Here is a 22,167-nt window from a genome sequence, read left to right as displayed (position 1 = left end):
ATGCGGGAGTTGTCTTCACACTCCACGTGCATTCAGTCATGGATTACAACATAACATGGGTACTAATCATGTATTACATATTTTATGCTATCTTCTGTGTTAGGATATAGTCAACTTACTACATGTACAGACAGGCCTGGTGCAAGGATTTTTGCCGCCCTGGGCAAAATAAAAATCCCCCCCCCCACGTGACATCACAATGCCCCACCCATATGAACTAATGCCAGTGCTGCACACAGTGTGTTTACATTAAAAAAAGCCTGCAGAGACAGACTATAGACACCAGAACCACTACATTAAGCTACAGTGGTTCTGGGGACTATAGTGTCCCTTTAATGTGAGGTAAATTAGAGATAAGTGCCCTTAATAATATACTAGATTGCCTACTTACAACCAGATGAGGATGATGATGGGCTCTGACTGCAATCTGGCTCCACTGGTCTGGTGTAGAATAGGCTCTCTGGCGGCTGTTTGTAACTGTGGTCACAAAAGTCAATGTTCTGGGGGAACGTGAAGCAGCTCCACTTTTTTGGGCCCCTTGCACAGCTCAAGGTCTGGGCCCCCAGGGCCTGATGGTGAGTATGCCCATAAGTCCACCTACATGTTCCGCCCATGAATTCGCTCACAGGGGGTGGAGTGTGTAGAGGATGTGTTATGTGTTAGTGTAGAGGATCTAAAGTGTGTGCTTATGGAATGTATTTTATAGGGATACCATTTTGTGTAGGTGATGCAGTGTGTGTGTGTAGTGGATGCAGGGTGTTTTTGTGTAAGGGACAGAAAGCAGTGTGTGTTTGTGTGTAAGGGATGTATTGTGTGTTTCTGGTTGTGTTAAAGGGATACATTGTGTGAATCTGTGTTTGTCTGTGTAAGGGATGCAAGGTGTGTTCCTGTGTATGTAAGGGATGCAGCGTGTGTGTCTGTAAGGGGTGCTTTGGGTGTGTGTGTAAGAAATGCATTGTGCTTTTTTGTGTGTAAGAGAAGCTGTGTGTGTGTGTGTGTGTGTTTAAGGGATGCATTGTGTGTCTCTGCGTATGTGTGCAAGGGATGCATTGTCTTTGTGTGTAATTGATGCATTGTATGCTTCTCTGAATGTAAGGAAGCATGGTGTGTTTCTGTGTGTGTAGGGATGCATTGTGTGTTTCTGTGTATGTATAGGGAAGCATTGTGTGTGTAGTGTGAAAGAGAGAGTTTGTGTGGTAGGATAGGGGCAGAGTCCTACCAGCCCCTTTGTGCTTCTCTTTCCCCCCTTCCTTAGCATCTCTCCTCTCTTGAACCTTACTCCTCTCCCTCCTTAGATCTCTCCAGTGCCCCACTGTCCCTTAGTGATCTCCCCGCCCCCTTTTCCATAGTGCTCTCCCCTCCTGTCTCCTAGTGCTCTCTCCTACCCTCCCCCTCCGTGGTCTCTACTGTCCTCCCCTGATCCCTTAGTGTACCCTCCTCTTCTCCCCCCGTTTCCATTAGTGAACTCTCCTCTCCCCCTCCCCCTTAGTTGTCTCTGCTCTCTTCTGCCTCCCCCTAGTGTCTCTCTTCCCCCCCTTTCCATTAGTGGTCTCTTACCTCCTCCCCCTTTCCATTAGTGGCCTCTCCTCTCCGCCCCCTCCTACCCTAGTGGTCTCTCCTCTCCCCCTCATTGTCTCTCCTACCCCCCAAACTTAGTGTTCTCTCCTCTCCGACCTCCCCGTACTGGTCTCTTCTCCACCCCCTTCTCTCGTTAGTTTTCTCTCCTCACCCCCCCTCCTTTAGTGGTCTCTCCTTACACCCCCCTCCCTCCCATAGAGGTCTCTTCTCCACACCCCCCGCTCACCCTCCCATTGTGTTCTCTCCCCCACCCCCCTCCCTCATTGGTCTCACCCTCCATCTCCTACCCTGTGTAGCCTGACCGAGCTCCTGTCAGGTCCGCTGTACATGAGTTTCTGTTTCCTGTACCCGACCGGACTGACAGGAAATGCTAACTCAGTGGACCGCGGACCGGAGTTCGGCCACGCTACACTGAAGGACTAGCAGGAGGGAGCACTGTGCGCCTCCCTCCTTCTGACCCTCATATCTTGCACCCCTGGGCCGGTGCTCCCTCATGGTTGCACCAGCCCGGGCACTGCTGTAGCCGCCTGAGGCTCTCTATAGAGCGTGTAGGCAGGTGCAGCATGGGGGGGAGGGAGGGGGACAGCGCTCCTGTACAGAACATTCATGCAAACCAAAAGTTCAAACTGTTTGCAAGGAGTTGGAATATTCTATTGGTTTAAATGGTTATTTGTGCACTGTCAGAGCACTACCACAGTTATTTTCTTTAAATAAACTACATTTATTTACCCATTGGTAAATAAACCCATTGGTTTTACCCAATTATTTCAGTTATCTTAATTTTGTGCAACTCAGTGTATTCCTGACCCTATAGTATTAAAAACACTATTTAGTCCCCCTGCCCCCCTTTGTCCCCCATAAATAGGATACAAACTCATCTTATTTCACCAGACTTGAAGATCTCAGCCAATCAAAATGATTTCCCATAGGAAAGCATTGACTTGGCTGAGATGATCAACTCTGATATTGTCAGCCAAGAATGTGGAACAGGGGGTGGAGACAAACACAACCCAGGCTAATCAGCATCTCCTCATAGTGATGTATTAACCCCTTAAGGATACATGACGGAAATATTCCATCATGATTCCTTTTTATTTTAGAAGTTGTGTCCTTAAGGGGTTAAATCAATGCATCTCTATGGGGAATATTTAGCATCTCCATGCAGAGCGTGGAGATGCTAAATATCAGTGCTGTACACTGTGCAGCACTGCCCCAGGAAGCATCTTTAGTGACCTTCTGAGGAGTGGCCACTGGAGGTATCCTCAGCTGTAATGTAAACACTGCCTTTTCTCTGTTTAAAGCAAAATGCTAGCAGGACTGACTATACTCATCAGAACAACTACATTAAGCTGTAGTTGTTTTGGTGACTGTAGTGACCCTTTAAGAAACTGAATAAATATACTAGAAAACTATAATACACAGCATAGTTTGACCCATTGATAGATAAATAAAACAAGATATTACAATGTTCTTTCTGCATAGCAACATTATTCTGGTGATTCATTGTATATGGTGTGAGGTTGTTTAGATGGTTGCCATTTTCATGTTGTGTAGATCTAAAGGTTAGTTAAGCAGTTCTTGGATTAAAAAAAACAACAACAACAAAAAAACAGGACAGTAGAAAAATAAAAATAATAAAAACATCATACTTAAAAACTTTATATTTAAAGAAAATATATAAAATCATAAATGCTGTTCTTTTGCAAATAAAATGTAACTGCGATTCTACAGTGAGTTATTGTAGAAAGAAAGGAACCAGGGTGTTACATGATTGTATTTGTTTTCTTACAGCTTTTGTCAGTGTTGCGGGTGATGCAAGTTCCAAATCAGTTGTTTCAAAGACAATTTTCAGGTTTTCGGAAACGTCCAGGCGGTCTCCGTTGCTTAACTGTAGTACCTTGGTAAAAATGTTATTTAAAAATTCATGTCATATTTTATGTTTTAACTTCATAAAGGTTAGGTTATATTGGTTGTATTGTCTCTTGTTAAGGATTCCATGTAATGTATTCTACCATAGATGCAAAGAGACAGTAAATAAAAGATTTGGAAACATACAAAAAAAAAAACCCAAAAAACAAAAAAATAAACGGGTTTGTTCACTAAACAGTGGGACTTTGGGACTTGAGTCTTGTGATAAGGACATCCGACATATAAATATTTTTATAAAACTTTCAAATAGATCATCTTACATGGAATTCCTCTGTTATATGCCCAATCAAGCATCAGCGTACCATAGGCATCATGGGGCAGAAAAGCTGTCCATTTGTGGAAGTGCAGTGATAATGTCGATGGTGTTTACTTTTGCTTTTTTAAGCCCAGTAAATGCTTAAATAGCATTCACTGGGTTAACATTAGGACATGCCACTTTTGTTGAAGTGAAATTATCTGCTGTGTTAAACAGATTGTTGCACTGAGCACCTAGTATTGTATTCATTTGTTTTGTTTTTGGTTTTTTTTCTTGTCAATTAATTTATCCACATCCTGACTGACTTCTAGTAAAGTAGACACATTTTTTGAAGGCAATAATAATGACAATTTTATTTTCTCACTAATCTTAAAATTGTAGCAAACTGAAATGTGAGTGGCATAAGTGGATAATAACAGAGTACAATTATTATACATGTTTAGCTTGATAATTGTGTCCAAATATGTGTTCTATCTGTCAAGAGAACTGTTGCTCTGTAGCTTTGCAACAGAAGTCTTTCCACATGCACATTTTTATGTATATATGTTTACAAATGTAATGTTACCTTCTCTTGTCCTAAAACACTGTTAAAATTATCAGCCCAACTGGAGCCCAAATGTCCATCAAACCAGATCCATGTATTGCTGTGATTCTGGAAATAAATGAAATATTATTTGAAACAATTAGCATTCTTAACAGTGGATTTGCTATACATAATTTTGTACATATATCCATACATAGGTATATTTTCTGTGTTAAAATTGTGTCTTAGTAATGCTAATTAGATGCAAACAACAAGAACTAATAAATAAGAAAAAAAAAACTATTTTGTTCACAATAAAAGAAAATATAGCTGCCTGATGCCACAGTGATATGTGTGTATATGATCTGAAACAACATATAAAAAGATTCTAAAATGTACCCCAAAAAGGTGTTTAAAAAAAATTAAAAAAAATAAATAAAACTAATACAATCAGCAAGCTTTAAGGTAGATGTTTAGTAGATAAATAAGTGCACTGGATCTTGTGTAGTTTACAAAAATATTTAAATAATCTTCTTGCTTGCTGACACCTGTTTGACGTCTCGTTCAATCAAATGCTTCTCTATTAGAAGCATTGATTGAATATTCAACATCCTCATTCAATGCATGAGGACATCGAACATCAAGAACGGAGTCTGACCCTGTATCATTGAAGAAACACTAACAGCTGCTAGAGTAGTTTAGCCCTTCAATGTAAACATGGCGTACCTCTAAACAGGTTTTACATTACGGGAGCATAACACCAGGGACACTGCACACAGATGACTTTACTGAGACAAAAACAACCTTTTGTGGGCAGTCATCTAAGGTATAATGAATACAATGTGTCTGCTGCAACCATGGGCACCCACTGGAATAGCAAGGGGACAACATTTTATATTTTGACCCAGGGGCTAGGAATCAATGCTATAGAGAAACACTATACTCTAAGATGAATGCCTGGAAAAAAGAGGCTTTGTAAATCCACAAGTAGTGGTATAATGGGCATATATTGTTTGAATTGGTAAGAACATAGCCCTGACTGCCTTGATATGTTGCTATAATTTTTAAAACTGACATATTTACCCGGATTGCCTTCTTCCATGCATAGGTAACAACTCCATCCTGCCAAACATGTGATGGTTTCTGGACACCAAACATCAAGGTATCACTATCCACGCTTAGAGGGTTAATTTTCACCAGCTTGTGAACAGACTCCTCTGTTGAGACTTGGACATGATTCAAAGCCTGCACAAGGGCCCTGATGCATGAGCTTTTCCCAGAGGCTGGATTCCCTGCTACAATAATACCTGGAAAGTGGAAATAAATTATGACTTGACAGATTTTACCTGTTTTTTTCATGTCATTGTAACAAGAAAGAACCTAATTATGTAATCAAGTGAGGATCCTCAGCCACCAAAACAGCTTTCATTATGAAATTGAATTTTTTCTTCTGGACCACACATAGTAAGCAAATAATCAGATTCCTTTGTATATGAAATATTGATTGTAAAATCTGTTTACCAGTGTTTACTAGTGATAGGTTGAAAAGTTGTTTGACTTTATTCAGCCATGGAGAGTGAGGAAATAATTTGCTTTGTTCTGCTTTCAACAAAATGGCTCTTTCTAATTCCTTGTGTGATATTTGTAGCACTCCTGATGTGTCGTGCATTCCCATAAACACATCTCCAATAATGTGCTTGAACACCAAAGAACTCTGTAAAAGAAATTCAAATGTATGTTACTCTGTATGCTAGTGAGTATTTGGCTCTGCCTTATGTAATAATGTACACCCTACAACATGTAGCAAGAAAATGGCCAAATGTTTATAACCAGGATGAAATATGCTTACATCATTTTGTCAGTAAATTGCACTGTGTAATATCAGTGATTCACATAGCTTCTGTTTTCCTTAAAGCAACACTATAGTTTCTCTCTGCCCTGAAGGTCTTTTCTAACCCACCAGGTAGAGGGTAAAAAAACCCCTTTAAACACTTGCCTGATTCCAGCACCGAGTGACCTTAGTGCTGACTCCGTCTCCGCCTCCTCATCCGACGTCAGCCAGGGGGGACCTATTGCACATGTGTGGCAATGCTGTGCATTAGGCCTACCCCGTAGGAAAGCATTTAATCAGTGCTTTTCTATGGGGATTTCATGACGCTGGATGTCCTCATGCAAAGCGGAGTTAAACTCTTTGAAAGAGCAGGAAGCACCTAGAGTTGCAGTTTGGCAGACAGTCACTAGAGGCAGTCTTAACCCTGCAATGCAAACATTTAGTTTCTCTGAAAGACTGCGAGACTAAGGGGACAGTGACAATGAACCTAGAACCACATACAATGTTTAAGATAGGTTTGATTGAGGACAAACTTGCTAGCTTGCTTTATAAAATCCCATCATTTGAAAGAATTGGACATTTACAGGGTTATTCACAAAAGTGAGAATTTAAAGAGAATTTCAAATTTAAGGTAAAAATAGCTGAAATGGAAGTTAGTTATCTTTACATTTGGCTACTCTGTCCTTAAAGGACCACTATAGTGCCAGGACTATAGTTTTAATAGCCCCCCACACCCTCATGGCCCCCCACCTGCCGGGCTCTAGGGGGAGGAAGGGGTTAAAGGCTTACCTTTCTCCAACGCCGGGCTCCCAGCCGCGCACGTATTCAGTCAGTCAATAGGATAGCATTCTCAATGCTTTCCTATGGACGCTGGCGTCTTCTCACTGTGAAAATCACAGTGAGAAGCGCAGATGCGCCTCTAGCGGCTGTCAATGAGACAGCCACTAGACGCTGGATTAACCCATTTGTAAACATAGCAGTTTCTCTGAAACTGCTATGTTTACAGCAGGCAGGGTTAAACCTAGATGGACCTGGCACCCAGACCACTTCATTAAGCTGAAGTGGTCTGGGTGCCTATAGTGGTCCTTTAAACATTAAAATTCACTTTTAATTTTAAGTCATAGAAAGATTGCCAACATACTTACATAACAAAAAAACATGAGAGATGAACTCTCATTAGAGTCAAAAGTGTAACATAAATTCCTAAACACATTTTGCAGATCAAAATACAGGAGTATTTATGGTAAAAATATTTAGAATAAGTGGTTATTTTTATGTAATGGATTTTGTGGCTACCATGAATTGTTTAAATTGCAGACATAGACTCCTTTTCTCTAAAAAAAAATTTCTTGCAGATTCTCAATTTAAGAAGTTTTAATAATTTCAGAAGCATGGCCTTCTGCATGGCCTTATAGGGCTTTGTTGGGGGGGTCAAAGTAACCCAAAGAGATGTTGTACATAATTTATTTTAGTATTATTATTAAAATTGAAGATGCCGGAGTTTATTTTATGATTAAAGAATAGGTCATGTAATGTCATGTAAATAATGTGGATCCCTGTAAAAAAGCTAATATCATCAATGCAATAATATGATTAACAATCTCTGCTTTTAGCGACTCTTCATCTTACATGGTCAGCCATTCGAGGTCCTATTACATCTTGCAGTGCATCAGCTATCAATGCATGGCTTTCCTTTGCAGCCACTAGAGCTGGGTTAGAAGAGTTGGACTTCCTGTTTCTGTCAGTACTGTTACCAGTTTTTAAACTGGGTGCTGGGCCTAAAATGGAAACATTGTTATACAATTTATCAGCTTCACTGTGAATGAACTCATTCTAACTTGCCAAACGCAAATAGAACACAGAGTTGCTATTTATCTTTTGTCTATTAGTAGTTACGGTTCAGCAAAATGACACAATGTGGCAGCACTTATTACGCAAGATTTAATACAGCTCACCACTGTCTGCGGTGGGAGCTTGTTCCAGGCCAATGCTATTTTATTAACAAGGATACCAGGGCTGCACCACTGTAGCAATATATACAACATCCAGGAAGATCCCCAAAATGCAGTGTATTGGTGGCATAGGAAGTGAACTATATTGGTTGCCTTCCCAGTGCCGGAACATGACAATACGTGCATATGGTGGATGGTAAGATACAGAACTTGACTATGCTAGGAGCAGGAAGATTTTCCTCTGATCTTACATCACACAGAAAAAATACTTTGACATATGCATGTATGGTTTAAGGAATGAATGTTGAAAGAAAACATAGACAATACTATTAGCCATTAAAGGGTCATTATAGGCACCTAAACAACTTTAGCTTAATAAAGTAGTTTTAGCGTATATATCTGGATTTTTAAGTCTCACTGCTAAATTATCTGCCATTTAGGAGTCACTTTTTTTATACAATCCTTAAAACATATCCCTCAATTTGACTTGTACATCTTAATAATAACAATAATGGTGTCCTTCTTTGAGTTCAGATGCTCTAGCATATGTGAGGGTTTGTATTATTTGGGCCATGACCAAAACCTCACGTCAATTACCTTGTCGTCTCTTAGAATAACGTCCTATTCCTAAAGTGACATGGTCCCACATGGCTTTCGACTTCATTGGAGATTTACCTCCATCAAAAGAGAACACTACAATCCAAACAGTAGTGGATCGTTTTTTAAAATGGTCCATTTGATTCCTCTTCCTAAAATACCTATGTCAGCAGAACTAGTCAAAATAGTTATGAATATAAATATACAGGCTACATATACTCCCTCAGGAAATTATGATTGATAGGGGTACAAAGTTTATGTCCATTCTAGAGAAAGTTCTGTTTTGAACTAGGAATTTCATCCTCACATCATCCTCAAACAAATGGGGCAGCAGAAAGAGATAACTAATCGTTAGGAGCATTGTTGCAATGTTTTATATCTCATAATCAGGACAATTGGTCTGACCTTTTCCCTTGTGCAGATTTCTCCAGCAATAACACAACACACAACTCTTCCTGAAACAGTTCTTTCTACATTGCCTCTGGTATTATTATTATTATTATTATTATTATTTATATAGCGCCAACAGGTTCCGTAGCGCTGCACAATGTGTAGACTAACAGACACGTATTTGTAACAAGAATAATAAGTATAAAAAAGTGGAGCGCAAAAATCGAATACTTAGACTACTTTTGTGGTACCTCAGTTCCAGTTGTCATGTAAAACAAACAAAAAAAGCAAGATAGTGTAATATTGTATAGGAATAATGTGTATACACTATAAACAATTATATAATCCCAAAATGGAAGATTAATGAGTAAACAATTTATTAATACTTCTTAAAAACAATATAGATTATTAAGAGATATTGCACATAAGGATTGGTATCTCTGCCTCTTACTGGAAATTGGTGGTGTGTATATGCAGTATCAATCCCCGCCACTCACAAGCGCATTGACCTTCAGACGGTCCACTATAATAATCCAATCTCCTCCCTCCAAGTAACCAATAACTCCGGGTGATCAGGATCCGGGCAGGATCTCTTAATGACTTAATCCCCAGTGTCTTTCTTTGAAACGTATTCACTATTTTGTGGCTTTTAATAGATCCGCCCACCTTCTGGCGTCACCACGCACATCTACGCATTTTGCCTACGGCTTCGTCAGGCTGTGAGTATAGTTCACTCCATCTTTGTTGTGGATATTTATGGGCAAATTCCTTCAAGGTTGACTTCACTCTCAGTGATTGTTCTCAATGTCCTTATTTGCATAATTATATGAGTCCGTGGACAATCAAGTGCCACAGCAGTTTTGAAGTCTTTTAAGTATAATACTACCTTGCATAGTTATAATAAATATCGACAATACATTCTAAAAAGCATATATTTATTTATATAAAAACCTTTATAGCAAAATCTCAACTTGTTTTTATAGCTAAAAAGGTATATAAAAAGAAAAAAAATCAACGTTAAAGTCAACATGAAATCAATTTGCCCATAAATATCCACAACAAAGATGGAGCGAACTATACTCATATCCTGACGAAGCCATAGGTGAAACCCGTAGACGTGTGTGGTGATGCCAGAAGGTGGGCGGAGCTATTGAAAGCCACAAAATAGTGAAGGTCAATGCGCTTGTGAGTGGCGGGGATTGATACAGAATATACACACCACCAATTTCCAGTAAGAGGCAGAGATACCTATTCTGATGTGCAATATCTCTTAATAATCTACATTGCTTTTAATAAGTGTTAATAAATGATTTGCTCATTAATCCTCCATTTTGGGATTATATAATTGTTTATAGTGTATACACATTATTCCTATACAATATTACACTATCTTGCTATTGTTGTTTGTTTTACATGACAACTGGAACTGAGGTACCACAAAAGTAGTCTAAGTATTCGATTTTTGCACTCCACTTTTTTATACTTAATATTATTCTTACTGTGTGTTAAGGGTCTGTTCCCTTGGGTGTAAACACTAAAGTGTGCAGTAGCATATTTACATTTCTTATCACTATATAGTAATATTCACATTAATCACGATTGCTTGTTCAGAGGACTTTTTACCAATTTTTTTGTCTTTTGAATGCCTGTTTTTTAGTGCTTTTATCGCTTATTATTTTGTATTTGTTACAAGACAAGTTTGACACACAGGAAGAGAGGGATTGACCCTGCTCAATGAGCTTTCATGCTAGAGGAAGTGGGGTATAGTGACACAAAAGGTAAGGGTAGAAAAGTAGGTTGCTAGGATAGTATTCACTGAGGGCTCAGTGTTTTGTTTTGATGACAGTTTCAGGGGAGGAATCAGGGTGCTGGGAGAGAAAGCTGTTCACAGTTTCATTATTATTATCATTTTTTTATTATTTATATAGCGCCATTACATTCCGTAGCGCTGTACATTGGGTGGACTAACAGACATGTAAATTTAACCAGACAATTGGACGTACAGGAACAGAGAGGTGGAGGGCCCTGCTCAATGACCTTAATTGATACGCTTTCCTAAAGAAGTACATTTTCAAAGATTTTTTGAAGGAGTGGAGACTAGGTGAGAGTCTTACAGAGAGGGGAAGGGCATTCCATAGGAACGGTGCAGCCCTAGAGAAGTTTTTAAGGTGAGCATCAGAGGTAGGAGTACGTACAGAGGTTAGATTTAGGTCTCCGGCAGAGCGTAGGGCCTAGATGGGACATATTTGTGTATTAGTAAGGATAAGTGGGTGGGAGCAGCATTGTGTAGAGATTTGTAAGCAAGTGTCATTATCTTAAATTGAGCCCTATATTTTACAGGAAGCCAATGGTGGGACAGACAAAGGGATTAGGCATGGGAGGTGCAGGCGGACAGGAAGATGAGCCTCGCTTCCGCATTCATTATAGGCTGTGACGGGGCAAGTTAGGAACACATAAGACCACTGGGAAGTGGATTACAGTAGTCAAGGCGAGAGAGGACAGCAGCATGGACAAGCACCTTTGCCGTATCAGGCGTTAAATAGGGTCGGATGCATGCAATGTTTTTGAGATGGAAGCGCAGGACTTGGCAATCAATTGGACATGAGGGGTGAAGGAGAGGTTGGAGTAGCCTCCCTTCTGTTATTCCTTCCAAGTAAGAGAAGGTTATTCTGAAAGTAAGAGTTACACGGGCCCCATAGGTCTTACCCATAATTCCGTTCACATGCATGCATCATCACATTGATGTCGCGCACGCACCTTCCAACGTCAAGTGACCGCAATTGGCAAATCAGAACCCTTCTCAAGGGCATTTAAACTCATCTTGAATTATGCTCAGTGCCCTCTCATGGTTTCCTGTTTGGTTATCTGAGAGCATGCTATTTGTATTAATTCTTGTGTATTTTGACCTTGGCTTGTACTTTGACTATTCTGACTTCTATATCCCTTGAGCTTTGGTTTGTCTAATGTTTACATACCTTCTACTCCCATGACCTCAGCTTGTCCTGTACTTTTCTATTATTAACGTCAAGGTCCGGTTATACATTTTAGCATTTCTGGTTTATATATTTAGTTTATTTAAGTTCTGTGTGTTGGGTATTAGACTATCCTGACACTTCTAAAGCAAGTTAACATCTGATTGAATGGGAAACCATTTTTCATGCAGGCTGTGTCAGTCATAGCTAGGGGAGTTACAAAAGTGATTTAATTCCTAAATGGCAGATAATTTAGCTGGGAAACTGCAGGGACATGATCTATACACCAAAAATGCTTTATTACGCCAAAGTTGTTTTGATGCTTGTAGTTTCCTTTTAATTTAGAAAGAGAACTTCACATACTTGATACATTTGTGAAATGCTGGTAAGATGCAACACTACTAGAACGAGACAGCCTTCCTCCTTCAAAATCCCAACGGCTGGACTGGCCATTCGTTATCTTCTCCAGCTCACGCCTTTGGCACGCTCTGTATATAACTTCAGTCATAGACTTGAAGCTAAAATGGTGGTGATATTCCTCAGGACTTCAAGAGAAAAACAATGATAAATAATACAAAAATGAACACTCTGGTAACTGTTTAAAAGTATATAATATTTAAACACAGTTTGTTTTGACTGTAGTGGAAATAAACATAACTTTTTTTACGCACATGGCTGTAAGCATTCTAATGTTGTAATTACGAAGAAGAAAAATGTGTGTATTTATATAAACATCTTACATGTTCCATAGCTCCTTTACCAGACTCAAATATTCTCAAATTCTTATTTTGATTTGCATGAAGTATTGTTATATATAGCCTTAATTCAAAGTAAAAAGTCTGAACAAAAAGTACAATGTAAAAAGTGATAACAAATATAATAGAATGCAAAATACTAACAGCTGTTCCTTTAACAGTTCTGAAATGAGTTGGAGTCTAGTGGCAAGGGCTTTGGTGTTCTTGAAGCCAAGGCTTGTGAGTCTGGCCTTTAAAAGGACAGTGTGATTGGGCACAACCAGTGAGACTGCTCTGAAGACAGCCTGCATGTGACTTGATAGATCCTGACACCCAGAGCTCCCTGATACGGTAAGAAACAAGCTGCAGTTTGGGTTCGGCACAATCTATGGAAACACAGAAAGATAAAATGAGTAGATTTCACAATTTCCATAACATCTCTTTTAATGTAACATGCATCATCATTGACTACAGAGTTATTATATTGGTTCTCAATTATTTACATAATTAACTTGGTTTCTCACCATATCTGCTACTTTTGTAACAATGTTCATAACACCGTATACAGTGCTGAATTTAAAAAAACTTCATGGGCAAAGAGCAGAACGGTTTATGGGCTAATGAAACAAGTGAATTTACATATTAATTGTCAGAGACATTAATTAGATGAAATGACCACAAAAATGACCCAAACCCTTCATCGTAATGAAAAGGTCTTGGTGCAAGGGTCCTGTGATTTTAACCCTATAATGTAAAACATTGCATTCTTTTTAGAAAAGGTAATCTTTACATTGCAGCCAATAGGGGTGAATTTAACTCTGCAATGTAAAGATTGCAGTGTGACTACATAGCCACTAGAGTCACTTCCACTGCACTGACCAAATAAAACTAGTGATGTTATGTTCACGAAAATACCATCTTTGTTTTCTTACATATGCACAGGCACATTTTAATAAGCACTAGATATGTTGAACACAATTTAGATTTTTAAATTGTAAATGATATAATAACTTAAAGATTATATTTTGACATATAGCAATCCTAATGCTAATTCAATTAGAATCTAAATTCTACCTAATGTGTGCTTGAAATATTACATATCTCTGGTCTTCCTATTATGAACATAACCTCAAAGCGAATACATAGACAGAGACAATTCCAATAAACAAGTGGAAAATAGAATAAATGAAAAAATAAAATATGTATATTGTGGCTGTTTAGCCTGATAAAGAGGCAGAAACTGAAATTTTTCAATCAGATAGGCCAAAGTTAGAGATATTTCTTGCAAATAAACATCATAGGCTAAAACAGCCAAACTAGAATCAACTGATTGTTGTGATTCTGGGGGTGGATACTTCTGGTTTATTTGAAAATGATATGAGATTGATTACTTACCTTCTCAATCCTTTTTGGTTTTTAAATAATTTACTTAATTTTTTTATTCTATAGCAAGAGTAAATAAAGCTTATTTGTAGCAATTTTTTTTTTATAAAAACTGCCTTCTCGATCCTTGTTGCTATTTTATTTTCATTTTATAACCGAATCCACTTTATAGTCACTCTCTCAATTATTTCTACATATATTTCCACTTTAGACCCAAATAATCTCTCATTTCCATGATAAATTCACAAGCACCAAACGTTAAAGTAGGTCATGCAATAATATTTTAAACATATGTTCACATATATAGATACAATGAAGTGATTCAAACCTTATATTCATCTTGTAAACCATTCTTATTGAGCGTAGCTTTCAAAGAGTCGTAGAGTTCACTGGCACCGTGCATGAAAACAGACACAGTATTCTTAGACAGGAGATCAAAATCATCAAAGCAGCTCCAACATCCGTCCTATATATCAAATGCAGGGAGACATGCAGAATTCATTCGCTGTACGTTTAAGACAATATATCTGTTCATTAAATTTAGTAATGTATACAGAAATAAATGAAAGGACATACAAAGCTATATATATAACGAGACAATGTTTCAAGCCATCTGTTCAATACTTGACAGCCTATTAGTGTCAAGAGTGGTATTAAAGGTTAGGCCACGGCTTCTTCATTTGATTTTATTTATTTAAAATCTAGATTACATTTATTTTTCCCTGTATACTGCACATTGGATAGTCATGTTATGGTCTATCGTTAGTATCCATCTGAAGTTTTAGTATGAGGGACCATAAAACAGCCCCATGATTTATATTGCATGTGGTTAAAGGGACACTATAGCCACCAGAACAACTCTAGCTTATTGTAATTGTTCTGGTGTATATAGTGTGTTTCGAAAGTATTTTTTATGTAAACACTACAATTAACAGAAAAGGCATAGTCACTGAGACGGCCACTAGAGGTTCTACATGGGTCAGCACTGAAAGCAATCAATATGTACTTGTATCCATTATTTCCTCCTTAAGCTTGTGAAATATTTTACAAGCAAACTAACATTACAAAGCAAACATTACATTAATAATATATAAAGGTGAAACTGATTCGTAAACGAAGTATATGTTTATTCATGAAATTGGTATTTAAAGATGTTTGACCAATCTATATTGTTATGGGCAAATGCAAATATTACAAGTTTTAGAATGAAATTTTTATTTCTTAAACTGTGTACTTTATCTTTAATAGATATTGCAAACTGACATGGTGTTAGAAATGGAACATATTGTTTTTCATAACTGTTTCTTTAAGCAATAACCTCAGTGCATAATATGTTTGCGCCATTTTGTCCCAGATGAATTACAATAACAGTAATGCATGAAACGAGCCGTTGTAATTAACACTGAAGCATTAGAAACCATACTACAGGTCATAAAACAGTTCACAATATAAATGAGTGCTGGACACTCTTTATTTGTTCTGGATTTGTATCTGGTACATGGGTATGTTTTCTGCCTCCTAACATGTGCTATGCACTAGAGATACTCTCATCCTTGCACTCCAAAATGAAGGTGAAGCCACTATTCCCCAAAATGCACTCCCGATGTTTACATTCTCACTGCAACTATTTAACATGAATTCTAATAAGCACCTATAGTGATCCTCAATGAGTATTTCAATTAAATTAGATTGCCAATCAATCGGCAATGCACAACTGATTATCAGTAGTGATGTCACGAACATAACATTTTCGGTTCGCGAACAGCGAACGCGAACTTCCGCAAATGTTCGCGAACGGGCGAACCGCCATAGACTTCAATGGGCAGGCGATTTTTAAAACCCACAGGGACTCTTTCTGGCCACAATAGTGATGGAAAAGTTGTTTCAAGGGGACTAACACCTGGACTGTGGCATGCCGGAGGGGGATCCATGGCAAAACTCCCATGGAAAATTACATAGTTGATGCAGAGTCTGGTTTTAATCCATAAAGGGCATAAATCACCTAACATTCCTAAATTGTTTGGAATAACGTGCTTTAAAACATCGATCAGGTAGTGTAAGGGTTACCACCGCTTCACAGTGACAGACCAAACTCCCCGTTTAACGCAGCGCAAACAACTGCAAACAGTCCATTTGCACAACCGCAAACTCCCCATTTGCACATGTTTTAGTGCAAATTAGTTTAACTACTAATATAGTTTAAACATGCTACTTTTATTCATGCCAGACAACCATGCAGGCCAGACTAACAAACATGCCAGGGCCAATCATAGTTAACCACCTCAGATAGTAACATGGCTCCCTCTATATACAGAGTAAACATGGCTCCCTCTATATACACAGTAACATGGCTCCCTCTATATACAGTGTAACATGGCTCCCCTCTATATACAGAGTAACATGGCTCCCCTCTATATACAGAGTAAACATGGCTCCTCTCTATATACAGAGTAACATGGCTCCCTCTATATACAGTGTAAACATGGCTCCTCTCTATATACAGAGTAACATGGCTTCCCTCTATATACCGTGTAAACATGGCTCCCTCTATATACAGAATAACATGGCTCCCTCTATATACAGAGTAACATGGCTCCCTCTATATACAGAGTAACATGGCTCCCTCTATATACAGAGTAACATGGCTCCCTCTATATACAGAGTAACATGGCTCCCTCTATATACAGAGTAACATGGCTCCCTCTATATACCGTGTAAACATGGCTCCCTCTATATACAGTGTAAACATGGCTCCTCTCTATATACAGAGTAACATGGCTTCCCTCTATATACCGTGTAAACATGGCTCCCTCTATATACAGAATAACATGGCTCCCTCTATATACAGAGTAACATGGCTCCCTCTATATACAGAGTAACATGGCTCCCTCTATATACCGTGTAAACATGGCTCCCTCTATATACAGTGTAAACATGGCTCCTCTCTATATACAGAGTAACATGGCTTCCCTCTATATACCGTGTAAACATGGCTCCCTCTTATACAGAATAACATGGCTCCCTCTATATACAGAGTAACATGGCTCCCCTCTATATATAGTGTAAACATGGCTCCTCTCTATATACAGAGTAACATGGCTCCCTCTATATACAGTGTAAACATGGCTCCTCTCTATATACAGAATAACATGGCTCCCCTCTATATACAGAACAACATGGCTCCCCTCTATATACAGAGTAACATGGCTCCCTCTATATACAGAGTAACAGGGCTTCCCTCTATATACCGTGTAAACATGGCTCCCTCAATATACAGAATAACATGGCTCCCTCTATATACAGAGTAACATGGCTCCCCTCTATAACCCGAGCGCAAAAAAAAATTAATCCATCTTCACCCATGGAGGGCTCCGTGCAGACTAGGGTATTAACATATACCCTATTGTTACAATTGTTACTTGAAAAGCATGAGGAATGCGGTTGGGGTACCACAGGGGTCAAGTCCTGGGGAAAAAAGTGTGGGAACTCCCCCCCCCAAAAAAAAAGACCCCACTCGTATGCATATATAAACGCGTGCACACACATGCACTCAGACACTCACAGACGCACACACACATACTCAGACACTCACACAGTGGTGTATTTTAATTTTGAGCTGCCCGTGACTATACCTGAGCACCCCCTAATCTAAATTTACCACCCCTTCCTGATTAAGAACCCACCCCATCCTCTTTAGACTCCACCTTTTCCTGCTCCTTTTAAAGAAATACTATAGTGCCAGGAAAACAAAGCTGTTTTCCTGGCACTATAATTCCCTATAGTGACCCCCTCCCTCATGTCCTCCCCTCCCCCACTCGACACTGATGGGGGTTAAAATCCTATGGGTATTTAGCAGATGCTGGATGTCCTCATGCACAGGGTGAGGACGTCCAGCATCAGTTAGGCGACTTTTGGTCACCTAACCACCCGAAAGTCCCTCTAGTGGCTGTCTGGTAGACAGCCACTAGAGGTGGAGTTACCTCTCAAGGTAATTATTGCAGTTTCTGAGAAACAGCAATAATTACACTTGCAGGTTTAAGGGGACTGGGACACTGCACCCAGACTACTTCAATGAGCTGAAGTTGTCTGGGTGCCTATAGTGTCCCTTTAAGCACACTCTCTGACAGACACCTACAGTGGCAGATACACACTGACAGTAACACACACACTCAGTGACAAACACACAGACGTCACTGGTTTTACACACACACATTCACTGACAAACACTCTTTCATTGACAGAGAGAAACACACAAACACACTGACAGACACACACTAATAGTCACACACACACTAAATGACAAACAGACTCTCACTGATTTGACAGACACTTACAAACATACACTTACAGAAGCACATACACACAAACATGCACTAACAGAAGCACATACACACACACACGTGCTGCGTGCATACACTAACAGAAGCACATACACTCATACGCACACACACGTGCATGCACTAACAGAAGCACATACACGCAAACATACACATGCATACACTAACAGAAGCACATACACTTCTACACACACACTGACACAAACACACACATACACTAACAGACATAAACTAACAGACATACACACACACATAGACTAACAGACATACACACACATACATAGACTAACAGACATACACACACACACACACATACATAGACTAACAGACATACACACACACACACACACACATACTAACAGACATACACACACATAGACTAACAGACATACACACACATACACTAACAGACATACACATACATAGACTAACAGACCTACACACAAATACATACATAGACTAACAGACATACACACACATACATAGACTAACAGACATACACACACATACATAGACTAACAGACATACACACACACACACACACACACATACAGTAACAGACATAAACTAACAGACATACACATACATAGACTAACAGACATATACACACACACACATACATACTAACAGACATACACACACATACATAGACTAACAGACATACACACACACACATACATACACATACACTGACAGACATACACACATACAGTAACAGACATAAACTAACAGACATACACATACATAGACTAACAGACATACACACACACACACACACACACACACATACATACACTAACAAACATACACACATACACTAGCAGACATAAACACATACACTACAGACATACACATATACAAATTATTATTATTATTAAAATAAACATTGCCCACCCAGCCAGCCTCTCTACCTTTTATGAAAACTGGCATGGATGGGTCCCTGGGGTCCAGTGGGGCTGCAGTGAGGCGGGCGTCTCTCTCTCCCTGTCACACGCGGTGAGGGAGCTGTGTCCTCTCTGCTCCCTCTCGCCGCGTGGGTTGTCTGCTGATGCAGGGAGCCGGAATATGACGTCATATTCCGGCTCCCTGCATCAGAAAACGGCGCGCGGCGAGAGGGAGCAGAGAGGACACAGCTCCCTCGCCGCGTGTGACAGGGAGAGAGAGACGCCCGCCATAGCAGAGGGAACACAGGGCATTTGGGGGCGGCATTTTTTGCCGCCCCCTGAGTGCCTGCAGGGGGAACGGCGTTCCTCCTGTGAAAAAAGTGCAGGAACGCCGTCCCCACGCGTTCCTGCAGGACTCGAGCCCTGGGGTACCACATGCTCATTTGTTATACCTCCATGCACTACAAAAATAAAGAATAATAAAAAAAAATGATAATAAATAAATAAATATAAAAAAAATAAAAATAAATAAAAATAAAATAAAAAATGTATGCAGCTTCCAAATGAATCTAAAATGGATGCTGTCCAGGAGGTGGGAGGGTCTGCTAGGGAGGGTGTGCTGCTGATTGGCTGGAATGTGTCTGCTGACTGTGAGGTACAGGGTCAAAGTTTACTCAATGATGACGAATAGGGGCGGATCGAACCGTGCATGTGTTCGCCCGCCGCAGCGAACGCGAACACGCTATGTTCGCCAGGAACTATTCGCCAGCGAACCGTTCGGTACATCACTAATTATCAGATGATGGATGCTAAAAGCATTATGTAAATGGTCAGTCCCATTCTGTACCATGTCAGCTGTTGTAGTTCATTCATTCCATTTTATGGGGGGTTTCCTTGCAACCATTAAATAACTTTTAGATACTCACAGCAGCAGTTCCAGTTAGCACTCTTCTAATAGCAGATGCCTCCGTTGTTGCTGAGCATGTGAAGAAGAAGAGGAACTTTCCCAATAAATAGGCGAGGCCCTGGGGTAAATCACAACAAAATTGGATTAGTTTGTTTCATTGACTTAAACACAGATTCCCTTGTCCATCCTTAAAATATAAAATATTATATAAAAATGTTAACTATTACATGGGGTTGAATGAAAAAGGTAATCAAGTCTAGAGTATTTTGAGATATAATAATTTTAAATATGTAATGCCTATCACTTATTGTTTCTTCTGTATCTTAACAGAAGCCTTTGTGCTTCCATTTTGACACTGAACTCAGAACTTACACTTTAACCTCTTTTTATGCTGACTGAAGTTATATAGAACTCTAAGATGCTTTTCATGACTGTGGCAACTTGTGTCTATGCAAAAAGGGGAACTATCAGGCTGTTGGTGTGTGTGTGTGTGTGTGTTGGGGGGGGGGGGTAGGGGGTAGCTGCAGAGCATATCGTTAGACTAGATGCAGAATATATGTATGTCTGTCTTGTTTTTTTTCCTTTTATTATTATTATTACTATGTACATAGAGCCAACATATTCCGCAGTGCTGTATAATTATAGAAAGGGGATATTTAACCCCTTAAGGACACATGACATGTGTGACATGTCATGATTCCCTTTTATTCCAGAAATTGGTCCTTAAAGGGAATCTCCAGTGCCAGGAAAACAATCCGTTTTCCTGGCACTGGAGGTTCCCTCTCCCTCCCACCCCCCAATCCCCAGTTACTGAAGGGGTGAAAACCCCTTCAGTCACTTACCTGAGGCAGCGACAATGTCCCTCGTCGCTGTCTCCTCCTCCGCGCCGCTCCTCCTTCTTACTCCGTTGGCCGGTTGGCGAGACTGATCCCGCCCACCGGCCGAGGAGACCTATGCGCATGTGCGCGCATTAGGTCTCCCCATAGGAAAGCATTGAAAATGAATTTCAATGCTTTCCTATGGGGATTTGAGCGATGCTGGAGGTCCTCACACAGCGTGAGGACGTCCAGCGACGCTCTAGCACAGATATTCTGTGCTATAGAGCAGGAAGTTCCCTCTAGTGGCTGTCTAGCCACTAGAGGTGGAGTTAACCCTGCAAGGTAACTATTGCAGTTTATAAAAAACTGCAATAATTACACTTGCAGGGTTAAGAGTAGTGGGAATTGGCACCCAGACCACTCCAATGGGCAGAAGTGGTCTGGGTGCCTGGAGTATCCCTTTAAGGGGTTAAAGGCCCTGCTCTTAAAGTGTGCACTCTATGGGGATTTGAGGTAGGCAGATCCATATCGTTGGTGTCTTACCCAAGGACAGTTACTGGCAAGGGAGACAGGGATTAAATCAATGATGAAGGAAAGAGTGCACAAGATACACTTCAAAGGATGCCAACCAATACAATTTAACATGTCCAAAAATACATTTTATATTGCTGATGTCTGCAATATTAAGGGTGGAAATAGCAGCTGATGCTTAGATACTTTTAGGGAAGCATTAGTTTTAGTCCTCAAGTTGTTATGCTGTGCTAAAACTTATTTTAATTAATGCTGATCTACGAATCATGAGATATGACATACCGTATATACTCGAGTATAAGCCGACCCGAATATAAGCCGAGGCCCCTAATTTTACCCCAAAAAACTGGGAAAACTTATTGACTCGAATATAAGACTAGGGTGGGAAATGCAGCAGCTACTGGTAAATTTCTAAATAAAATTAGATCCTAAAAAAATTATATTAATTGAATATTTATTTACAGTGTGTGTATATAATGAATGCAGTGTGTGCGTATGAGTGCAGTGTGCGTATGAGTGCAGTGTGCATATGAGTGCAGTGCGTG

The 22,167-nt window shown here is 39.7% G+C and overlaps 1 protein-coding gene across 1 annotated transcript in view; it reads right to left on the bottom strand.

Moving 5' to 3' along the window:
• The window catches only part of LOC134586252 (dynein axonemal heavy chain 5-like), a 260,789-nt gene that overhangs the window by 104,667 nt on the left and 133,955 nt on the right, over positions 1-22,167 (bottom strand). Inside the window, exons 46-54 of the mRNA XM_063441744.1 lie at positions 20,293-20,391; positions 14,474-14,611; positions 12,928-13,148; positions 12,392-12,573; positions 7,747-7,895; positions 5,808-6,000; positions 5,370-5,593; positions 4,329-4,415; positions 3,368-3,475 (exon numbers count right to left, since the gene is read on the bottom strand). Coding sequence (XP_063297814.1) covers positions 3,368-3,475; positions 4,329-4,415; positions 5,370-5,593; positions 5,808-6,000; positions 7,747-7,895; positions 12,392-12,573; positions 12,928-13,148; positions 14,474-14,611; positions 20,293-20,391 — 1,401 coding nt within the window. The remainder of the gene's footprint in view (positions 1-3,367; positions 3,476-4,328; positions 4,416-5,369; positions 5,594-5,807; positions 6,001-7,746; positions 7,896-12,391; positions 12,574-12,927; positions 13,149-14,473; positions 14,612-20,292; positions 20,392-22,167) is intronic.

The sequence above is a fragment of the Pelobates fuscus genome, chromosome 2, assembly GCF_036172605.1.
Source record: "Pelobates fuscus isolate aPelFus1 chromosome 2, aPelFus1.pri, whole genome shotgun sequence".
Classification (NCBI taxonomy): domain Eukaryota; kingdom Metazoa; phylum Chordata; class Amphibia; order Anura; family Pelobatidae; genus Pelobates; species Pelobates fuscus.
Note: the sequence above shows the minus strand (reverse complement) of the source record. Positions and strands in the feature narration are given on the sequence as shown.